The 24,450-nt window shown below is 39.3% G+C and overlaps 1 protein-coding gene across 3 annotated transcripts in view; it reads left to right on the top strand.

Annotated features, from left to right (window-relative positions):
• Positions 1-24,450, top strand: part of znf646 (zinc finger protein 646) — a 67,226-nt gene that overhangs the window by 29,708 nt on the left and 13,068 nt on the right. For all 3 annotated transcript variants that reach the window (XM_035405830.1, XM_035405828.1, XM_035405829.1), the window contains exons 3-4: positions 12,791-12,878; positions 13,669-16,678. In XM_035405830.1, the coding sequence (XP_035261721.1) occupies positions 13,932-16,678 (2,747 nt within the window). In that variant the 5' untranslated portion in view covers positions 12,791-12,878; positions 13,669-13,931. The remainder of the gene's footprint in view (positions 1-12,790; positions 12,879-13,668; positions 16,679-24,450) is intronic.

Here is a 24,450-nt window from a genome sequence, read left to right as displayed (position 1 = left end):
AGCCGCGTTTCCACCGCAGGAACTAGGGTCTAAATTTAGTTCCTGGGGCTTTATTTTACCCCCCAAAAAGTTCCTGCTCGGGGGGTAGTACTTTCCGAAAGTACAGGAACCTTTTGGGTGGAGCTTGCAGCGCTGAACATTTCTGATTGGTCGAGTACTCGCAGCATTTTTTTGTATTTATTTTCCGCCATTAACCGCCATGTTTGAAAATATGCAGCCGCAAACCAAATATGCAGCCGCAAGCGGCGTTGGGAGGGGTCCAAGCATTGGCACCATCGCGCCCCCTATTGAGCGATTTTAAAATGGCTTTGTCCTCATGATCATATACTTTCACCCAACATATCTACTGAATATCATGATGATTGTATAAAAAATTGATGACTTATAGCCAATTTTGTGCTAAGAGACGCTGTCGAATGACTTAGTTGCGTCGCCATGGATGTGTCCTGGCCGCTTCCCGTAAAGGCCTTTACTATGTCGTAACACTTAGATGGGATGTCGTAACACTTAGATGGGATGTCGTAATACATATATGGCCTGGCGTGTATGTACAGTTGCAGCGGTTCCATGCCGCAACTAAAAAAAGGTGTCACACTACTGTTGTCACGATACCAAAATTTTGACTTTGATACCAATACCAGGTTTAGTATCACGATAATTTATACCGAAACAATACTGATTCAATACTCGGTACCTAACGATACTGAAATTACCTTAATAGATCAGAAACATAATGTCCACAAGGGATGACCTCATTTTCGAATTCACGGTTTATTAAAAACCTGGTTTATTAACAACCTTTAAGTTGAAGCCTGTTCAATATATCAATAAGCATAGGACTATAGTGTTACAACACTAGAAAACTATATTAAATATTTTTTAAAAATTAAACAATTGTAAAGTAAATTATCTTTAAACAGGTCTTTCACTTTAAAATATATCTAAAAACCGCATATTTCAATAACAATACAGCATCTTCCTATAATAAAATGTTTACAAATTAGAACAGCTATTGCTACTGAAGTGAACTGAGTCTAAGCTTGCGCTGTATCAACCACAAAAAATGCACAAGCGCAGGTCACCTCACTTGCCAACCTTAGTTGCTACTGCCATCTAGCGAAGATTCTGACAAATTACACTTTTCATCCTCTCAATCGGTAATGCGGGAGACACATGTCCCTGGCTTTTACATTTGACGCAAAACTACCGAACGTCGGAAAATTCTAATACCTAACCGTTTCTTTTTTTATTTTATTTTTTTAAGTATTGAAAAAGTGCTGAAGTTTCAGCATAGCGTGCAACAGTACGTCAGACACATATTCCAATCCATTGCTCAGGTTAGCACAGAATGCACATTTCAGAGCGCCACAGAGACAGATAGAATAATAACACATAAATGCACATTTCAAATAATAAATACGACATTGAGAAAAAACGGAAATAAAAGACGTAATACCAACTCGCGATCTGCGTGCTGCGCGCAAAGTAGCCTACCGTTTTATTTATTTAGACATTGGTAGATAAGAAAAATTTTGGTTACGCTGACCTATAAAACGCTATTCCAAAAGCAAAATCAGACATGTTATACATCGTTAGAAAGCTTATACTCTCACCTACTGAATAAATGAATTGTCAATCAAGCCAAATTGCACTAAAAAGGGCGACAACGCCGTAAGCAACAGGTGTGGTATTACGCACAGCTATCATTGAAGATAGCAGACCCAGGCGTCACAGATGCGCGTATATTTCGAAAACGGATTGTCCAAGACAATATATGACCACTCAGTCGCAAAAGGGACATCTCTACGCGTGAAACCAGTGGTAAGATTGTATATTTATTAAATGCGTAGTCCCATTGACTGTATAATGACATGGTATAATTAAATAAAAACGTTGTCTCGTTTATTTCGTTATTCAGTGAGCAGCGTTTTCACTGCTATTGGCATATTTTAGGGATAATGTCTGGTTTATCTTGTTGCTACGGAATATCACATTACATTACATTACAGGCATTTGGCAGACGCTCTTATCCAGAGCGACGTACAACAAAGTTTATAACCATAACCAGGAACAAGTGTGTCGAAAACCCTAGAGGGCAGTAGCCTACCGTTCCAAGTGCAGGGAACAACCGCATAGTTCAACTTGGACCCTGTAGGTTAAACTGGTCAACACTAACACAAACAAGAACAGCAACAACGCAGTCTATGCAAAAATACAAGCAATAGTTAAGACGAGTTAAGACTAAGTCACCTACGGAACAAGTACCTAGTTACAACCCTAAGCTTACAGTCGATTTAGAGATTAAATACGATATACGATTTAGAGAATACGATTTACAGCATAAATTGCGTCTTTCGTTTATATTCAATATTAGTAATTGCAGCGAGAAACTGCAGCTGTAGGTCGTTATGTTATGGTAGCAACGGAACGAAGCGGACTATATATGTATTAGGCTACCGTCATTGTTTCATTATACCAGCGTGTTTTCGCGCGTTTGCACAGAAACTCAGAACCTATCAATAAAATGGTTTAGCGATTTCTCAGCATAATGACAGATTCAAAGACTAAACGAACTCACCCGGTACTGTCTTCATATAATGTCTGGCACTGTCTTCCACTGCTTCCCTGACGTTCAGACCCTCCCCTCACTGATAAAAACTAGACCCTACGGTGTCGGATTACTTGCCTCGCCATGGATGTCGCTTGCCGTAAAGAAGTTTACTAAATGTCGTAACCGTTTAGATTTGGAGCCACAGCTCTTCCACACCCCACCTAATAAAAACGGCCAAATGGCGGCCAAACCATATGGCGGACATAGGTGGTCCCAATAGTAAAGTTGTAGAGCACATTCAGATGCATCGGTCGATAAAGAATGACCCTTTGTTATAGCGCCACTATCTGGTCGACATAGGCGATTTTTCGTGCCTGAGTAGTGGGGGGGCCATAGGAGCCCACCTACCAAATTTGGTTGGTCTACAACTTATGGTTGCTGAGCCACAGACATTTTAGCGGAAAAAACTTCCACGCCCCAACTAAAAAGTCTAAATGGCGGGCAAACAATATGGCGGACATAGGTGGTGCCAATGGCAAAGTTGTAGAGCACGTTCAGATGCATAGGTCGATGAAGTTTTGTGTTGATCTAACTTGTGGTGTGGGAGTAATGGCCTTTTACGCAAAACCATTTGTTATAGCGCCACCATCTGGCCGACATAGGTGATTCTTAGTGCCTGAGTAGTGGGGGGCCATAGGAACCCACCTGCCGAATTTGGTTGCTCCAGGACTTATGGTTGCTGAGCCTCAGACACTTTTAGGCGAAAAAAATAAGAATAATAATAATCCTAACAGATACAATAGGGTTCCACCAGCTTCGCTGCTTGGACCCTTAATAATCCTAACAGATACAATAGGGTTCCACCAGCTTCGCTGCTTGGACCCCTAATAATAATCCGAACAGATACAATAGGGTTCCACCAGCTTCGCTGCTTGGACCCCTAATAATAATAATAATCCGAACAGATACAATAGGGTTCCACCAGCTTCGCTGCTTGGACCCCTAAAAATACGGCAGTATGGATTAGTGTTGTTATTATTTTATTACGCTTTCTCATATATTCCTTCAGCCTTGATGCCCTTTTTTGATGAAATCTCCTTTGTTTTTGTTTTATTCTTCTTGTTCTGATTGCTAATTTAACACCCAGCTCAGCTTTATTCTCGAACAGTTTAGCTAACAAAACCAGAAACACCAGGGATAACATTTTGCAAGGCAGTTGTTTAAAAAATATCACACAACAATCATTCACGAGAAAGACTATGTCTATTGTGCATGAGATACATAATTGCACGAGCCGCAGCGAATCCCGCGGATTCTTCTCTGCAGTGTAAAGATGTTCATACTGGGCAAAAGGTGGATAAAGAACGTCTGTGGAAATTGATCATCACTAATTCTACCCCAGGTCTGCTACAGTATTTTAACGGCTCGGCAGTGTAAAGACAGCTTAAGTTAGTCTAATGTTAGACAATGAATGAGCACGTACATAACGTTACTTTTATAACAACCATTTTTATTCAGTAAATAGTAAGTGTTATAGTTCCTGTGGCCCAGGTGCCTGCTGAGTGACGTCACGCACAGGCAACACTGTTTGGAAGTTGGGAAGTGAGGTCCAAAAACACACACTGCTTCGCGCCATTGGTACCGCCAAAGAGAACGAGATTGCCACTTTAAATTGCACTAGACAGCTCATACAGATATTGAACCATGACATGAACCCTCATACACACATTTACATCAGACCAGGGATAGATACATTTTGAATTTCAAATACTGTTAACATTTTCTTGAAAATATTGGGCTAAATAACTGAGGTTTGCATTTTTGGAATTATTCAATTGACCATTTGGTAAAGCATACTGTAGCTTAAGTATGTGATAGGGTTAAAAAGCACACACAAGCACGCACACTTACAGGCATATAGTGTCTTCTTCTTCTTTTGGCTGTTCCCGTTAGGGGTCGCCACAGCGGATCATCCGTTTCCATCTCTTCCTGTCCTCTGCATCTTCCTCTGTTGCACCAACTAGAGCCCGACCGATATATCGGCCATTATTTGACTTTTTTGATGACATCGGGATCGGCAGTTATGCAGCCGATGTGTCCTGATTTTTAAATAAGTATAATAAACAAAAAAAACATTGATTTATCTGTACTTGTCTGTTCGAACGTTGTAATTGCCAGAATTATCCAGTAGAGTACATACAATACAAGTGTGAACTGCAGCAGCTGACGCGCTACTTCTGTAATAAGACGTTTGTCACTCGTGCCTCATCCAATATTCTCCACTGCAAGACTTGTCTGCACAGATTCGATTGCCACAATAACGATATGTATATTTAGTGAAAGTTTTTAATTAAATGTGTTTATACGACCACTGTGTTTATCAATCCTCATTATCAAGCGAGCGAGCTAGCTAACATATTTGGTTCACTTTAACAAGCTAGCTGGCTAGCAAGCCTTTATGAAGTGGCAGTGAGCACATAAGCAGCGTAGGATCTACATTTCCAGAGGACATCGCTGTATTCTCAAATAAATAACCAGCCAAATAAAATGGTGATTGAATGCATCACACATTTGTTTTTTTATCTGAGGTGATATTAGCTACTATATGATGCTGTGTCGATAGCCAACGCGTTATTGCAAGCGTGTCATCTAGTCACGCGTCATCATAGCAAGCTAACCAGACAGTAAAAACGCTGATAAAACACTTCTAACGTGGATCATTTTAAGCCATGTTATCTAGCTTTGTCGTGATAACATGAGAGAAGGATTGCTGTTGGAGAAGTGGATCAACCAACAGTTAGCGCGGGTAACCTGCACGAAAGCGCATTGTAGTTTCTTTCGCGTATTTCATCCAGTCAATTTAATTTCATCTAACGTTACACTTGATTCACTCATTAGCTCCGCTAGATAATGTCTTACTCTTTGAGATCATGTAGTAGAAATAAAATAAGAAAATATAATTAATTTAACTTACTGAGAATATATAATAAGAAATAATGAGGCTGTGTCAATAGCTAATGCGTTATTGCAAGCGTGTGTGTCATCTAGTCACGCGTCAGAGCGCATTGTAGTTATTTTCACCACCGAATTCTTGGACAGGGAAGCTCGCTAGATAAAGTCTTACTCTTTGAGATCATGTAGTAGGAATAAAATAAGAAAATATAATTAATTTACTGAGAATAGGTACTAAGAAATAATAACAAATTAATAACAACAACAATAATAATAATATTTAAAACAATACATGTTTGAAACTGGAAAACTGATTTTTTTAAATTAATTTTTTATAGATGGCTGGAAAAGAAAGAAGTAAAAGCAAGTTGTGGAGTTATTTTGATTTCACACACTTAAAGATGGTGTTAATATATATATATTTAATTTAATATCATCTTTTACTTTTTTATCTAAAAAGTTCTTTGCGTGTTTATATTTTTATTTGTTTGCTTATAAGTTAAATGTTCTTAAATATAGAAGCTTTAATAAAATATACACTTTTCAAATTGATTTGAAAATGTTGCACTTTTTGACAAAATATCGGTCAAAACATTGGTAATCGGTGGGCTAGGACTCTCCAAAATCGGGATCGGCATCGGACCCAAAAATCTGGCATCGGTCGGGCTCTAGCACCAACCACCTGCATGTCCTCCCTCACCATGTCCATGAACCTCCTCTTTGGCCTTCCTCTTTTCCTCCTGCCTGGCAGCTCCATCTCCGGCATCCTTCTCCCAATATACCCAGCATCTCTCCTCCGCACATGTCCAAACCATCTCAATCTCGCCTCTCTCACTTTGTCTCCAAACCGTCTAACCTGTCCCTCTAATATACTCATTCCTAATCTTGTCCAGCCTCGTCACTCCCAACGAAAATCTCAGCATCTTCAACTCTGCCACCTCCAGCTCTGTCTCCTGTCTTTTCATCAGTGCCACCGTCTCCAAACCATACAACATAGCTGGTCTCACTACCCTCTTGTAAAACTTCCCTTTCACTCTTGCTGGTACCCTTCTGTCGCAGATCACTCCTGACACTATTCTCCACCCGCTCCACCCTGCCTGCACTCTCTTCTTCATTTTCTTCATTCATCAGCCCTTCAAAGTACTCCTTCCACCTTCTCAAAACACTCTCCTCGCTTGTCAGCACATTTACGTCATGTATTATAAAGGGCGTTGATAAGGTCACTGATAGAGCTGAAATGCTCAACTGTTTCAACAAACATTTTGTTTCCTCTGGTTTTCTGTTTAAGGCTACATCAGGTAATCAGCCATTTACTGATGCCGTTGTAAATAAGAGAACGGGACAAAGTTTTTGTTTTCCCCCTTTTTCTCTACCAGAAGTACACAAAGCGCTAAAAGGTATAGACTCAAAAAAAACAGCTGGTCCTGACAACTTGGATCCTTATCTATTGAAACTTTCTTCTGATATTATTGCTGAGCCCCTAATGTATCTCTTTAATCTCACTCTTGAATTGAATGTTATCCCCAGTGTATGGAAATCTGCCTTTGTTCTGCCCCTGTTCAAAGGAGGGGAGCCCTCAAATCTAGATAACTACAGGCCTATTTCTAAGCTTTCAATTCTGGCTAAGGTTTTGGAGACACTGGTGGGTGATCAGATCAAGGGATTTTTAAGCAACGACAATATTTTAGCTGAGTGCCAATCAGGTTTTAGAAAACAGCATATCAATACTACTGCAGCAATTAAAGTGGTTAATGATGTTATCTGTGCGCTGGATAAGAAGCAACACTGTGTCACCCTTTTTATTGACCTGTCAAAGGCATTTGACACTGTAGATCATGACATCATGCTACAAAGATTAGTCAATATAGGATTTTCTGACCAGGCAGTTTCCTGGTTCAGAAGCTACCTCCTAGATAGAACACAGTGCATCCAGTTTGATGGAAAGACATCTGGTGTTTTAACTGTACAGGATGGGGTGCCACAGGGCTCAGTTCTGGGACCTCTTTTATTTACGATTTATTTAAACAATATTGGCAAACACGTGGCAAATGCCAGTTTTTATTTTTATGCAGATGACAGTCATCTACTCTTATGCAGAAACAGTAAAAAAGGCTTTTGAAGACCTACAGTCTGCTTTTAATACCATACAGGCTCAGCTTTATCAGCTGAAGCTTATTTTGAATGTTGATAAAACCAAGTTGATGCTCTTCACTAGGTCAAAGATAGAGCCGCAGACATTACCTTGTATCGTTGCCACACAGAGTAAACCAATTGAAAGGGTGACAACTTATAAGTACCTGGGGTTTTTAATAGATGATGGTCTCACTTTTAAGTTTCGTATAGATTCCCCTGTAAAAAAGCTTAGGTTTAAGTTGGGTTTTTATTTTAGAAACAAGTCCTGTTTTTCTCTTGAGGTGAGACAGAGGCTAGTCTCAACTACTTTCTTACCGGTAATAGATTATGGAGACATTTTATATATGCATGCACCTTTAGCGTCATTGCGTCGGTTGGACATGATGTATCATGGGGCACTGAGGTTTGTCACAAATTATAAATTTTTGACACATCACTGTATTCTTTATAGAAGAGTGGGCTGGCCCTCCTTGGCATTACGTAGACTGTGTCACTGGTATATTTTGATTTACAAGGCCATATTGAAATTGCTTCCATCTTACCTCTGCATGTACATTGTCCAGCAGACTAATGGAAAATACCGACTTCGCTCACAAAACAGTGTTTTATTGTCTGTGTCAATGGTTCGTACTGAGGCTGGCAAGAAAGCATTCCAGTTCTCAGCTCCTTCTGCGTGGAATGAGCTCCAGAAAGAACTTAATTTACAGGAGCTTTTATCATTAAATGATTTTTAAAAAAGGTTTAAGGTTATGGAGGAAAGTGAAACTTGTAATTGTTTTGACCCTTAGTTGCACTACAGATTACTCATGTTAACTAGATGGTGAAACTTTGTACATTGCTGTTTGTCTGCTTTTATAGTATGTTAAATGTTAAAATTTTGTTGTGTCTGTAATCGACTGCTGCTTTCTTGGCCAGGACTCTCTTGAAAAAGAGATTTCTAATCGCAGTGAGACTAACCTGGTTAAATAAAGCTTAAATAAAAAATTTCCATCTTTATCCTTTGTCACCCTAACGTGCTGCACATCCTTCCCAGCTTGGTTCCTCTGTCTAGCCAATCGGTACAGGTCCTTTTCCCCTTCCTTAGTGTCCAACCTCTCATACAGCTCACCATACGCCTTTTCCTTAGCCTTTGCCACCTCTCTCTTCGCCTTAAGCTGCATCTCCTTGTACTTCTGTCTACTTTCTTCGTTTGTGAGGACAACCTGCACTGCAAAATTTCATTTGATCTGAAAAAGAAGAGGCCTGGTTACATACTACTCACAAATCTAGCTACTTACTGGTCTATGGGGACAGACTAACATTATGAAGGCTGAATACATACAAACTCCTTTCATGGAATATTAGTTTTTTTTAGAGAGAGGGGTAACATAATATAATAACGACAACAGGTCATTCAGCCCAATGATGCTCGCCATTTTCCTAACTAAATTAGAGCTCTGCTTACCTACAGACTAGACAGTATCTAACACTGTATCAAGCCTAGTCTTGAAAATCCCTGCCTGTACTACATGACCTGGCAGGCTATTCCACACATTTGACTACTCTCTGTGTGAAAAAATTCTGCCTAATGTCTGTATGGAATCTACCTTTTGCTAATTTCCATTTATGTCCCCTTGTTCTACTAACAGAACTCAACCTGAAGAATCTCTTGTAGTTCACTTTGTTGATCCCCTTTATGAATTTAAAAGCCTCAATCAAATCACTCCTGAGTCTTCTTTTACCAAGCTTGAGGTTAAGCATCTTAAGTCTTTTCTCATAGCTTTTATCTTTCATACCAGGAATCATTTTTGTTCTTTTTGAACTTTTTCCAGAGCCTCTATATCTTTTTTGTAGTATGGTCCCCAGAACTGCACACACTACTCCAAGTGTGGTCTAACAAATGTATTGTATAAGATAAGTATAACGTCCTTGGACCTATATAGTCCTTTTGGCTATATATCCCAGTATCCTGTTGGCCTTTTTTTTTTACTGCAACAGCGCAGTGCCTAGAACCAGAAAAGCTTTGATCAACCGTTACTCCCAAGTCTTTTTCAAACTGAGCACATTCCAATTTTGTTCCTCCCATAAAGTAATCCTGCCTAATATTTTTATTTCCCACATGCAGAACTTTACATTTGGCTATATTAAATTTCATTTGCCAGTTTTCCGCCCACTTCTGGATTTTATTTAAATTTTCTTGGATTACTTTAGTAGCTTCCAGATTGTTAGCTGGGCCTCCCAGTTTTGTATCATCTGCATATTTGACTAGTGTACTTTCTATGTCCCTGTCAAAGTCATTGATATAAATAAGAAAGAGCAGTGGTCCCAGCACTGATCCTTGTGGAACTCCACTTCTAACAGCTCTCTGCTCAGATAATTTCCCTCCTACTACTAGGCTACTCTTTGTGTTCCACCCTGTAGCCAGTTCCGAATCCAGTCTGAAATGCATCCTCTGATTCCTACTGTCTTCATTTTACTAACAAGTCTCTCATGTGGTACCTTATCAAATGCCTTTAGAAAATCTAAGTAGATAATATCATATGCCTTGCTGTAATCAAAACACTTGGTAGCTTCTTAAAAGAATACCAGGTTTGTCAGCCATGACCTTCCCTTGAAAACCGTGCTGGCTATCCCTTAATGCTTTTTTCAAGAAATACTTCCAACTTGTCTCTAATGATAGATTCCAATATTTTACATATTATGCAAGTTAAACTTACAGCCCTGTAGTTTCCTGGATCAGTACGGTCCCCTTTCTTATATATTGGTATTATATTACCAGGCTTCCAGTCCTCAGGTATTTCTCCAGTTTCTAAGGACTGCCTAAAAATACCTGGGAGTGGTTTAAAAATGATCTCAGCTAACTCTTTGAGTACTCTTCGGTATTTGCCATCAGGACCTGCTGCCTTGTTTGTCTTTAGTTTAAGTAATCTGATAGTAACCTCTTCTCTAGTTAAACTGTCAACAAAATAACTATTTAAGGCATCAGCAATATCTATTTTTATAAAGTAATGCTCCTTCAGTCGTGCTGCACCTGACATCCTCTTCTTTTCTTTTCCTACGACAGGTCTGGTACTGCGGGTGATCTTCAGTTGTTTATGTACTAGAAGTACTAGATCTTTTTAAGTACTAGAATGCTATTTTTTAATTCTCTAGCATTAGAAAAAATGTCCATTTTTGGATGTTCTTATCAAAAAAGACAGAGAGCATATTCACATTACAGTTTATCAAAAGAAAACTGATAGAAACACTTTCTTACACTACAGTAGTTGCCTTTTGCCCTCCCTGCGATGAAAAACACAGCCAATTCTTAAGAATTAAACGTATCTGCAGTAATGATGTTGATTTTGCATTCCATTCTAAAGAGCTATACAATCTTCTTTTTTTTTACAAAAAGGCTATGACTATAGGATATTGGATACGTGTTTGGCCGAGGCAAACTCAGCAGAATGACAATTCTTACTCTCTCCCAAACCCAAAGATGTCACTTGTATCCCTGTCATCTTGGTATCTACCTTCAGTCCTATTTACTGGTCATTGAAATCAATTGTTAATCACTCTTGGCATATTCTTAATTCTGATCCTAGTATTTCTAAATCCTTCGAAACCAGGCCTAGATTTGCGGATAAAAGATCTAAAAACCTCAGTGATCATTTGGTTAAGACTAATATTTCTAAACCTCAGAAACATTTCCTGTCATTTATACCTAATGGTAATTTTATATGTTATAACTGCATCAACTGCAATGCCATGATCAAGACCGCAATGTTCACACATGCCCTTTTGAGTAAAAAATTGAAGGTTCGAGGCAGAGTTACGTGCACAGCTTATTTTTGTTGCATATTTACTCACATAGTCTGTGTTATGTGGGAAAGACCACATGTGAGTTGAAAATGAGAATTAGTGAACATCAGTGTTCCATTAGGAATATGGATGTAAAAGTATCTGTTGCGTGCAACTTGTCTATAATTTTATTAAACAAATCCAACAATTTTATTTATTTAGTAAATCCAACTTTTTTTTTTGAGTATTTAATAATACTGTGTACAACCACTAGCCAACGTTTGTGTGTGTAGTAGAGTTATATATCTAGTGTTCAGCAGAGACACTAGCTTAACTAGCCTACGTTTTCCATGTGTGTAGTTTATATTTCTAAAACCTAGTAGCTACGGTTGTAGGCTAGCTGTTTTGGCATAAAAGTAAAATCATATGACCAGTATCATTTGTGGACAAAGAAAATCCCAGTTTAGATTTAAAACACCATTGTCCATCGGATATTGAACGCAAAGTCAAAATGGACCAGATCGTGTCACCACTACAAGTGATTTTCAGTTTTCTAATTTTTGCTTTCTATTTAGTCTTCATCACAGTATCAGGTGGGATGTACAGTCTGATTATGTTTACACTATGTGGAAGTTATCTGCAATTTATAGGAATGTAGTTTTCCTGTGCAAGGCTGGTTTGTTTTATTTATTTATTTTTCCTCTGTATTCTATGTAATGTTGCACACAAATTATTCACGACTATTATAAAGGATAAATACAAAAACAGATAATTGTGAATCATTGTAATATTGAAAGATGTGATGGATATCCAGTTAGCCTAACAATGCCAATGTTTCTCAGGTTGTCAATGTGTATGTCACATGGTGTATGTTTGATCCATTTAACCATTGGATGAAGAGGTCAGACCTCTTCATTTATTTTTTGGCATATTCAGCATAGTAAGGAAGGCTTAGGCCGAAATGTTTGTGCATGTCATGCCTTCATACATTAATGCAATAAAACAATAGTTTTGGGGGGAAAATGTTCTGTCGTTCACTATACAGTACATCTAACCTTATGGTAGTATTCAACAGTTTGTATATTGACCTGCACACACTACTCATTTGCTCAAGTGACACTGAGTTGCAATGGCCAAGGCTAACCAACGCATTACGCAGTAGCGTAAGTTTAGCTACCACACGCTATCCTCTCAACAAAGCATTATACGGAAGTTTGCATACTAACATAGCTTATATTGAAAACAATTTTTTAAGAGGTCAATGTATTTTGGCTTTAGCACATATGTTCAAGAAACCTACCTTCATTGACCATTCGGCTCACAGTGTTGTGTTGTTTAACCGAGAGAACTCGTTTCCTAGGTAGTTTGGGTTATGTGATTCCATTCCTTGTGCAGGTCACGTGCTTCCAGCCTCAGTGTGCAGGTCCTCCTGGTGGAGGTTGCCCAGTGTGCTGCAGCCAGACCCCTCTCCCTGGAAGGCGGAGTAAGGCGCAATTTCATTTTTCTATCTTGGAAAACCTATAGGATCGGACACCACTTCCTGAAATCTCCTACAACCCACTTACAGGCCACTAGACACACCCACTACACCAATTGTCCCTTCAATTCTTAAAAGCACAGTATTTATTTTCTAATGGATAGCAATCATTTTGCTGCCATAGAAAGTAATATCAGGTGTGTTTCATAAATGTACAAATTTTGCAAAATGCTGCTATAATGCTGTAACAGTATTATTGGACTGTTTTAAAATTCTGGTACCACGCTACTTTTAAATATCAGTATACTGTGGAGCCCTTGTGGGATGATGTGCGTGGGGCAGATTAAATGTGTCCTCAAGATATGTATTGTGGAGCACAAAGCTTCTATTCGCAGTAACAACTTGGACTGTATGATCGCTGATCATTACGCCATGGTGGGACACACTCTACGCTTTTTTTTTAGGAATTTTACTGAAAACTCTGGCACCTTTGGGTTTAAATTATTGCTCTTTATTCCTTTTTTTAGTCTGTAATTAGCCTGTGATATCAGATTTTTAACAATTTGCTTATTTCTTTACAGTCTCTTTTTTCCTTGATTTAATAAATGTCTCCCAAGAAGAGTGCTGTCTAAGTTTATTTTACAGCGTTATTTATCAATTTTATTTAGAGAGCTTTACTTACTTTAAACCAGTGCCCTTGCAAGTTATAGATTACGAATTGTATGAGGAAGTTGCATGTTATTTGTAGGGCTTCTCCTCCTATGTTCTGATCATTTTTGTCCTTGTGTTTTTACAGGTTTTCAACTAGTAATTTCCACGTCTCCAGTCCCCTATGTTATATCCCAAGGAAAGTCAGTGGTCAAAATTTATGTTAATTCTTGCACACTTCTGCATTTATTCACATTTAAATGAAGATAATTCAATGACATTTGAAGGCTGAGATGTGAAAACTCATTTCATATTTATTTTTGTTTGGAAAGGTGTTTCTTCCACCCTTTTTGGTTGAAATTACTGCAGGAAAGTTGTCTCCCCCGCCCTGCCCACAATCCGTACCTTCTCATGGCCTCTCAGGATCTAGGTCGGACCAAAGGCTTTCCCTGTAAGCAGTGTGACACAGTGTTGCCCAGTATGCCCAGTCTTCTAGAGCATATGGAGACTCATTACCGGAAAGAAGAAGAGCGAAAGTTCAGGTGTGACCGATGTGGCCGTTGCTACAGGCACCCTGGCAGCCTGGCAAACCACAAGAAGACTCACAAAGTGGGCTCTTTCCAGTGCCACATATGTGCCAGGAACCTCTCAAATCTCCTGGCATTGAAAAACCATCTACGCATTCATACATCTGGCAAAAAGTTCCCCTGCTTGCAGTGTGGGGAGACTTTTAGGCTGGCTGCTCAGCTTGCCACACACTTGAAGGTTCATCATGCTGGGGGATCCCAAGGAACATCTGAGAAGAATGAGATTCTACAGGAGACTACAGAGTATCCACAGAACAGAGAAAATGCTGATGAACGTGAGACTGCATTCAATGAACAGGATATCAGTTTACTATCAGGTCTTTCAGAATCAGTGATTGAAACTGTTCCCTCGAGTAGCCTGAATGACAGACTGACGCCAGACTTCAGTCTTGATTCGAGCATTGAGAAAGAAACGCTGGTCTCAAATGACACCATGAATCGTCCTTTCAAGTGCGACCAGTGCAAGAGGACATACCGACACCATGGCAGTCTGATCAATCACAAAAAATCTCACCAAGTTGGGGTATTTGACTGTCCTGTGTGCTACAAACAATTCAGCAACTTGGCTGCCCTCAAGAGCCATCAACGTATTCACACAAAGTCCAAGTCCAAGTCTGGAGCGCTTCACGTTGGGTTATCTCACCCAAGCAAATCACCAGATCTGTCCCAGCCTGTGCCAAAAAATGGGGATGTAGCTGTGCACTTCTGTCACTTGTGTGAAGTATCTTTCCCCAATGATGATGATTTCCAGGATCACATCCTGTTACATAACACGTCCTCTCTTAGTCTTGGGCTCTCAGCTGGTTTAACAGATGGTTTGTCCTGTGACTTTAACATTAACCAGTCAGACAATGCCAACTGTTGTCAACCTTCCCTTAGTGACACTCCACCTCTGTCATCACTGCTGGACAAACAAGAGTCATTTGACCAGATGCTGGAGCCTATCAAAAGTGGTCAGATGTACACTTGTGCCTATTGTGGACAAGGATACAGTGACTTGGACAGCCTCAAAGCTCACTCTGCCACTCATCAGTCTCCATCTCCCGCAAACATTCAGGGAAAGTCTACAGAGTTCCAGAAGCATGACAATGATTTACGCATGTTAGAGTCAGCATTGGCTAATGAAATGAAAGATCACGAATCCTCAGCTGCAGATACTGGTGAGCGCCGGTTCAAGTGTCAGGTCTGTAACAAGAGTTACCGGCATGCTGGGAGCCTTATCAACCACAAGAATTCTCATCAGACTGGCGTTTACCAGTGCTCCATCTGCCGTAAACATTACCCGCACCTGGCAGCCCTGCGTAGCCATCTGCGTATCCACAAGGCCCGGCCTCATACAATGCCCCTCAGTTCAGAGGGTGACTGGCTCTCTCCTGAACCCCTCACTCTTGAAGGCCATCTGGGAGACTTGCAGACTCAGGACTTTGAGGATGAGGAAACCGGTATGCTCCACCTTAGTCAAAATTTGGGAGAGCCTGCACATATTAATCTTGAAAGCAGCCATAGCAATGGGCTGGATGAATTTGAGATCCATGAGACATTTGACACTGCTTTCCCTCCGCACAGGCTTAAGCAGTTACCTCTACCTCAAGGTGAACCCCATGCTGAGAGGCACATGTGTGCAGACTGTGGGGAGACATATGCAGATATTGCAGGGATCAAGTCACATACGTGCCCACATCGACACCAGCAGCAGGAGGCTTTGAACAATGGTTTCGTAGATGATGTTGATATCCAAGATCCAGGGACAAAGGCTCTGCTTGAACATGGGGGAATTGAAATAGGGTCCAGGGCACACATGTATGACCCAAACCAGAGACACTGTAGAGGCCCTGACTTCCATGAAAATACTTTTATGAACAGTGGTGATGAGGCAGACAAAAATGAAGATGATGACGGAGAGGTGTATCAGTGCTCAGTGTGCGGGACCCATTACACTAATATGCAGACATTAAGGAACCATCTTCATAGCCATACCCAATCCCAGAGTATAGCCACCAGTACTGGTCCTTCTTCTCTGTCCTCCCTTGAGGAGGATGAGGAGGAGGACTTAAGTGAGGGTCAGAAAAAAAATGTTAGTCTGATAATCTGCAGTACCTGTGGAGAGAGCTTCTCTGCGGAGCAGGAGCTGCAGGAGCACCAACATATGCACAGTCAGACCATTGAAGATGAAACTGTACTGAACGAGGGAGCTAGCAGTCACTATGCTAATGGACAGAGGGATGAGGGCATGATTTGTGGTATGTGTGGTGTAGCATGCAAAGATTATCTCCAACTAGAGACCCACTTGTGTTCAGATCAAGGAAGAATGGAAGGGGAAAAGAATGAAGAAAACATTGCTGCTGGGAAAATTGAAGGCATACATTCGGGGGACCACGAGGAGAGCCCAGATTTGGAAAATCGGCCACATAAATGTGAACAGTGTGGCCGTGCCTACAGACATGCTGGTTCCTTACTCAACCACAAGAAATCACACAAAACTGGGGTCTTCCGTTGTTTTGTCTGCCAGAAGCGCTTCTACAACCTTTTAGCCCTCAAAAATCACCAAAGGACACACTTTGATGTTAAGAGGTAAATTTCCTTCAAGAATCCTTTGCTTTACACCAGCAAAATCGTTCAGGATAGACAGGTTTCAAAAACATAGACAAAGATAATAATGTATACTATTTCTGTATCGATGCAGGAATTCCTAAAGAGATAGTTAATTCACTGAAGTGTATTATTTTAGTTTTAGTGTAAGTTTTTGATCAGCCCAGAGTTTTCGTGTACAATGTGTGTTTGTGTGCTATGAAAGATGTTTTAGATAATTACTGTCATCTATAAGTTGTGAGTCGATAATTTGCCGATAGGCCTTTGACAGCCATTACAGCTCTGAGCCATCTTTGGTATTTTTGTATGCGTTTTGGACATTTAGATTTAAATTTTTTTTGTACCCATTCCTCCTTGTTGATTTGCTCCAGTTCTGCCAACTTAGACGAAGAATGTTGGTGGACTGCAATTTTGAGGTCATGCACATATTTTCAATGGGATTTAAGTCTGGGCTTTGGCTGTGACATTAAAGAATACTGAATACTGTTTTTTAGCCACTTCATTGTAGTTTTTGCCATCTGCTTTGGGTCATTGTTCCCTGTTAGAACCTCAATCTTCACCCTAAATGTAGTTTTCTTGAAACAGGTTGTGTTTGTATTTGGCTCCGTCCATCTTGTCCCTTGATGGTAACATTGCCTACCTGTCTCTTCTGCTGAAAAGCACCACCATGCTTGATGGTATGGGTGGTGTTACCTGGGTTGTTTGATTTGCACCAAATATAGCATTGTCCTTTCTGGCAAGCTGCAGATGTGAATAAGGGCTCTATTTTCCAGAATCAGTGTCACTGCGTGTGGTGCACTGGGCATGGTTTGTGATTGTTGATATTTTTGGGAGGGGAGGAGTGCACTGCGCAAAATGTGTGGCACACCTGAACACATGGTCAGTTCTAATTTCCCATTAAACTTGTGGCTAAATAGCTTAAATTCTCTGTGTTATAACTAAGAAATAATGACAGCAGTATCTTTTTTAAGTTTTATTAACCCCTTTGTGCAATCCCCCTAGTGGACTGCACGTCAGTGTACCTAGATTGCTCAACTCAGACATTCTTTGCTCCTGCACCCAAACACAACAAAATTTGTGTTTTAACTTCGTTAGTACACAGTACACTACAATGATGCTAAATACGGAGTTTATAAGTGTGACCGTTGTCACAGAGGTTGTCCGTGGAATTTTTGTGGAATTACACCATGTCATTCTATTATCAATATCTGCGACTCAATATGGAAAAAGTGTACAATCTTACCATTGGTTTTACACGTGAAGATGTCCCTTCCAAGATTCGGTGGTCATTTATTGTCTTGAAGAATCCGTCTGTGAAATAAACGCACAAATAGAAAGCGAGGGTAGGCATTTACAACAGCCACGCGCAAAACTTCTATTTTATGCCGCTCTAACTCCTTTCAGTTTGTCCTGATTTCATTGTTAATTCTTCTTGTGTACGGGACAGTACAAGCTTTCCTTCGGTATATTGAATGTTTCATTTCATCATGTTTTAAAACACTTATTTCAATTATCTCCTAGTTTCAAATCGGCATTGCTTTGACTTGTGTTACTTAGACATTGCTAGGAAACAAAACAGCAAGTCTATCCCCATTTTCACATATTCACATTTCAATGTTTAGAATGCAAACAGAAAATATATATATATATATATATATATATATATATATATAGAAGGGTATAGAGAGGTGGTAAAACCTGGTTTCCACCGAACACATGATTAGTAACTGGCCAACAAATGACATACAGCTTACAGAAAGTCAAGATTGGCTAAAAAGATTGCTTTACTCTTCCCTATTGACCAGACCACATAGATAACGTAAGTGCATTAAGACACAACGTGTGAGATATGTGAGACTGGTCAGTTCTGTTGGTATGAAATAATACATATCGGAGTTTGTCATTATTATTACTCATTTCACTCAAATGCTAATTATTCATCATCAAACGATGTTTATAAAAGCAGCCTATCTATAATTTATGCCAGTAATGTTGCTATCATTTTAACTACTGTCAATTAAAATTAAATTCAATTAAAACGAAAAGATTGACAATAAATGCAACTTGAACATTCTTCTCATTTCAGGCGGGTGTAAGAAAGAGAGTGAAATACAGGGCCACAAAGCAGTATAAGAACAGCTATAAATAATTAAAAATAGAAATAAATACAGGAATTTAAATTATTAAAAATGAAAATGACTAAGGAAAAATTGATATCCTGCCTATCATGTTGGGGTCACCAAACTGTAAGGGTTTAAAATTTGTATATAATATATAAAAAAATTAATAGCATCAGCATACAAACTGGCAAATATATAAAACAAATCTTTTAGAAATCACCTCCTTTAAAATAAATAAAATGAACTCAAACTAGTGTTATAAAAGAAATATTCAAAATATGCAAAAATAAATATATGAGAGAGCCTCACGAGAATTAAAAATGCTCTTGGACCAGAGAAATCCACTTATTTTAAAGAAAAATATTCGAAATTAGTTTGTTGTATTAAAACAAATGTATCTCACAAATGAACTGTTTTTCTGAAGTTGCTTTAAAAATCTTACGTCATGAGTTTTTGTGCTTATTTTATAAAAGGCTAAGATTTCACTCTAATTACCCCTCCTCCTTCCACCGCAAAATGCTTGTACAGACCTCCAATAATTTGTTTAATTGTAATTAAAGGCAAAGGAGGCTGTTTTGAGGAAAGTCGTGTTTAGTTTTTCAGTAAAATTAATCTTTTTGTGTTATTGTAGGTAGAAATTGGAAAGAAAATGTTTATACTTTGTATTGTTATTTGTTATTTTTAAAAAACTAAAGGTTTTTTAAAAAATAAAGACGAATGGCCTAATACTCTTGGCCTGTACTCTGTCTGTGTGCGTGCGTGTGTGCGCATGTGTGTATATACAGTGGTTTAGGGTTTCATTTGGTGCAAATTTGCATATATTTATATTTAGGGGTCCAAGCAGCGAAGCTGGTGGAACCCTATTGTATCTGTTCGGATTATTATTATTATTATTATTATTATTATTCTTATTTTTCTCCGCTAAAAGTGTCTGAGGCTCAGCAACCGTAAGTCCTAGAGCAACCAAATTTGGCAGGTGGGTTTCTATGGCCCCCCACTACTCAGGCACTAAAAATCACCTATGTCGGCCAGATGGTGGCGCTATAACAAAGGGTCATGCGTAAAAGGCCATAACTCCCACACCATAAGTTAGATCAACACAAAACTTCATGGACCTATGCATCTGAACGTGCTGTACAACTTTGTCATTGGGACCACCTATGTCCGCCATATTGTTTGCCCGCCATTTTCACTTTTTAGTTGGGGCGTGGAAGTTTTCTGTGCTAAAATGTCTGAGGCTCATCAACCATAAGTTGTAGTCCAACCAAATTTGGTAGGTTGGTTCCTATGGCCCCCCACTACTCAGGCACTACAAATCACCTATGTCGGCCAGATGGTGGCGCTATAACAAAGGGTCATGCGTAAAAGGCCATAACTCCCACATCATAAGTTAGATCAACACAAAACTTCATGGACCTATGCATCTGAACGTGCTGTACAACTTTTCTATTGGGACAACCTATGTCCGCCATTGGGACAACCTATGTCCGCCATATGGTTTGCCTGCCATTTGGACTTTTTCATTAGGTGGGGTGCGGAAGAGCTGGAGCTCCAAATCTAAGTGCTACGACATCTAGTAAACTTCTTTACGGCAAGCGACATCCATGGCGACGCAAGTAATCCGACACCGTAGCGTCTAGTTTTTAGCAGTGAGGGGAGGGTCTGAGCGTCGCGGAAGCAATGGAAGACAGTGCCAGCCAGAGTGCATGCTAGGCTACCAAGATTTTGTTAGTAAAAGCTTTTTGAGAGGATGTATAATTACTTTTCTTGAGCATGGACCCATTTGAAGACAATATCGGGTGAGTTCGTTTAGTCTTTGAAATCCGTCATTATGATGAGAGAAATCGTATTCTCAATTTAATCTCTACATTGACTGTATGCTTTGGGTTGTAACTAGTTAGCTGTTTCGTAGGTGACTTAACTCGTCTTAACTATTGCTTGTATTTTTGCATAGACTGCGTTGTTGCTGTTCTTGTTTGTGTTAGTGTTAATCAGTTTAACCTACAGGGTCCAAGTTGAACTATGCGGTTGTTCCCTGCACTTGGAACGGTAGGCTACTGCCCTCTAGGGTTTTCCCCACACTTGTTCCTGGTTATGGTTATACACTTTGTTGTACGTCGCTCTGGATAAGAGCGTCAGCCAAATGCCTGTAATGTAATGTAATATTTCGTAGCAACAAGATAAACCCGACATTAGCCCTAAAATATGCCAATACAGCAGTGAAAACGCTGCTCACTGAATAACGAAATAAACGAGACAATTTTTTTAAAAATTATACCATGTCATTCTACAGTCAATATCTGGGACTAAACATTGAATAAATATACAATCTTACCATTGGTTTTACGCATAGAGATGTCCCTTTTGCGAATGAGTGGTCATATATTGTCTTGGACAATCCGTTATATGCGCATCTGTGACGCCTGGGTCGGCTATCTTCAATAATAGCTGTGCGTAATACCACACCTGTTGCTTACGGCGTTGTCGCCCTTTTTAGTGCACTTTGGCTTGATTGACAATTCATTTATTCCGTAGGTGAGAGTATAAGCTTTCTAAAGATGTATAACATGTCTGATTTTGCTTTTGGAATAGCGTTTTATAGGTCAGCGTAACCGAAAATTTCCTCATCTGCCAATGTCTAAATAAATAAAACTGTAGGCTGCTCTGCACGTAGGTCGTGACTTGATATCTCGTCTTTTGTTTCGTTTTTTCTCATCGTATTTATTATTTGAAATGTGTATTTGTGTTATTATTCTATCTGTATCTGATGCGCTCTGAAATGTGCATTCTCTGCTAACCTGAGCAATGGATTGAAATATGTGTCTGACGTACTGTTGCACGCTATACCGAAACTTCAGCACTTTTTCAGTACTTAAAAAAAAATAATAAAAAAAGAAACGGTTCGCTATTAGAATTTTCCGACGTTCGGTAGTTTTGTGTCAAATGTAAAAGCCAGGGAAATGTGTCTCCCGCATTACTGATTGAGAGGATGAAAAGTGTAATTTGTCCGAATCTTCGCTAGATGGCAGTAGCAACTAAGGTTGGCAAGTGAGGTGACCTGCGCTTGTGCATTTTCCGTCGTTCATACAGCGCAAGCTTAGACTTCGTTCACTTCAGTAGCAATAGCTGTTCTAATTTGTAAATATTTCATTATAGGAAGATGCTGTATTGTTATTGACATATGCTGTTTTTAGATCTATTTTAAAGTGAAAGACCTGTTTAAAGATAATTTACTTTACAATTGTTTAATTTTTATATAGTTTTCTATGGTTTAGAGTTGTAACACTATAGTCCTATGCTTATTGATATGTTGAACAGGCTTCAACTTAAAGGTTGTTAATAAACCAGGTTTTTAATAAACCGTGAATTCGAAAATGAGATCAACCCTTGTGGACATTACGTTTCTGATCTATTAAGATAATTTCAGTATCGTTAGGTACCGAGTATTGAATCAGTATCGTTTCAGTATCAATTATCGTGATACTAAACCTGGTATCGGTATCAAAGTCAAAATTCTGGTATCGTGACAACACTAGTGTGACACCTTTTTAGTTGCGGCATGGAAGTGCTGCAGCTGTACATACACACCGGGCCATATATGTGTTACAACATCCCATCTAAGTGTTACCACATTCCATCTAAGTGTTACGACATAGTAAAGGCCTTTACGGGAAGCGGCCAGGACACATCCATGGCGACGCAACTAAGTCTTCCGACAGCGTCTCTTAGCACAACATTGGCCATAAGTCATCAATATTTTATACAATCATCATGATATTCAGTAGATATGTTGGGTGAAGGCATATGATCATGAGGAAAAAGCCATTTTAAAATTGCTCCATAGGGGGCGCGATGGTGCCAATGCTTGGACCCCTCCCAATGCCGCTTGGGGCTTTAATTTTATTTCCCACAGGAACTACTTGTTGTTCATACAACCACCACCAAGTGGCAAATGTGAGCATTCAAAATCATCGCTGACAGTACTCAGGAATTAACTCGAACAGTGACTTGCAGTTAAATTACCGCTGCTCTTATTTTAATGGGAAAGGAGAGGAAAATACTTTTTAGTGATGTTTAGAAGCTATAACTACAGATACGCTTTATTACCCATAACATTTTTGTGTGTAATTTAGTTAAGTCTATGAACACTATAAACAGTTATTCTATTAACTTCTTGGTCAGACTGTGAAACCTAACAATAGTCAGATGGTTTTGAGTACAGTCTATAGGCTAACATCATCCATGTTCGTTTCACCTAGGATATAGGGGAGAGTCTGTGTAAATGTAATGCATCACAAATGTAGTACGGGAAATAACTTTGTACACTGCTGCTACAGTCACCATTTGTGGATTTTATAGGCTATGTGCAATTCAGCCCTATTCAACCGAATGATTAATGGAAAAGAAACGGCTGCCTAGTCACATGCATTTATTATAAGCACACACCAGATTGGTATGTATAGTAGCCTTTTTGCTTTTGCTATTTGGTTTTGTGTTTGTTTTAGTGCATAATCATGTCTTTTTGTTTTGGTTTTTTTGAATCGATAAAGAAATACAGGCAGTTTGTGCCACGAGTGATGCTTTGATGTGTGAAATTGTTGCACACACACAATCACATAATTCATTCATTACAATCGTGTGATGAAGCAGATAGAGTTTAGGGTCAGATGAATAATTGTGGTCATTGTAGTTATTGAAATGATGGGTTTAGAACTCTATCAAGATAATGCCACGGAGTTTTAAAGTTTTTCTTGTGACTTTGAATAGGCTACATGACATCGGCAGAAATGTAACCGATTTGTGTGCGGTCACTGCTCGTTATTACTAAAGAAATTGCTTTAAAATGCTGCGCTTTGCATTTTAACTATTTTTTTTCCATTTTGCATGCCATGCTTTGCACATTTTAGCGTTTTTCTTGGTGTGTCATTAACATGCCTTGATAAATTTTTTATACCCAAGAGCAAAGTAGAACCTCATATTGGCTATCAAGACATTCTGGACTTACTGACCACAGAGCTTTGCAACAGATACATTAGCCATCTGAACAAAGTGTTCCGCCGACTTATCGACAAACTGGAATGTAGGCGTTTGTATTTTCACTGGAGTGAATTCCATCGGATTTATTTCATCCCGCTGTGGTAGGCCCTCTGCATTGCCAACCGCATTTGTGGTCTGTTGTTGCAGTTTCAATATCATTAAAACCATTACTCTCAAATATATAGGTTTGTTCCAATTTATCATAAATTTATCCATAGTAGCGCAATAGCTTAGCGTTGGCTTACAGTGTGAATATAGTTTATTTCGTTGATAATGTTTGACGTTTGATAATTCAGTTGCTAAATAGCGTGTCAGAGACAGACACAAACACATTTGGTGTCACCACCTGCCTATTGTCAGGCAGTGGCGGTGTGAGGAAAATGGCACGGACATCCTGTATTTATTTACTGAGTTGAACTCAATAAACAGTTCTAAATTTTAAGTCATTCTGTCAGACCTAGCTTATATTATTGAGTTTGTTTGCATCGACCGAGTCAGCTTCGGAAATTTTTTTTTGACTAGGAATAGTAGTGATTTATGACACCAAAAGGCATTATCCGGGTTCATGAAGTTGAGTTTTCTGGCACAGTGTAAAAT

This window comes from Anguilla anguilla, chromosome 2 (genome assembly GCF_013347855.1).
Source record: "Anguilla anguilla isolate fAngAng1 chromosome 2, fAngAng1.pri, whole genome shotgun sequence".
Taxonomy (NCBI): domain Eukaryota; kingdom Metazoa; phylum Chordata; class Actinopteri; order Anguilliformes; family Anguillidae; genus Anguilla; species Anguilla anguilla.
This window is presented reverse-complemented; position numbering and strand designations above follow the sequence as displayed.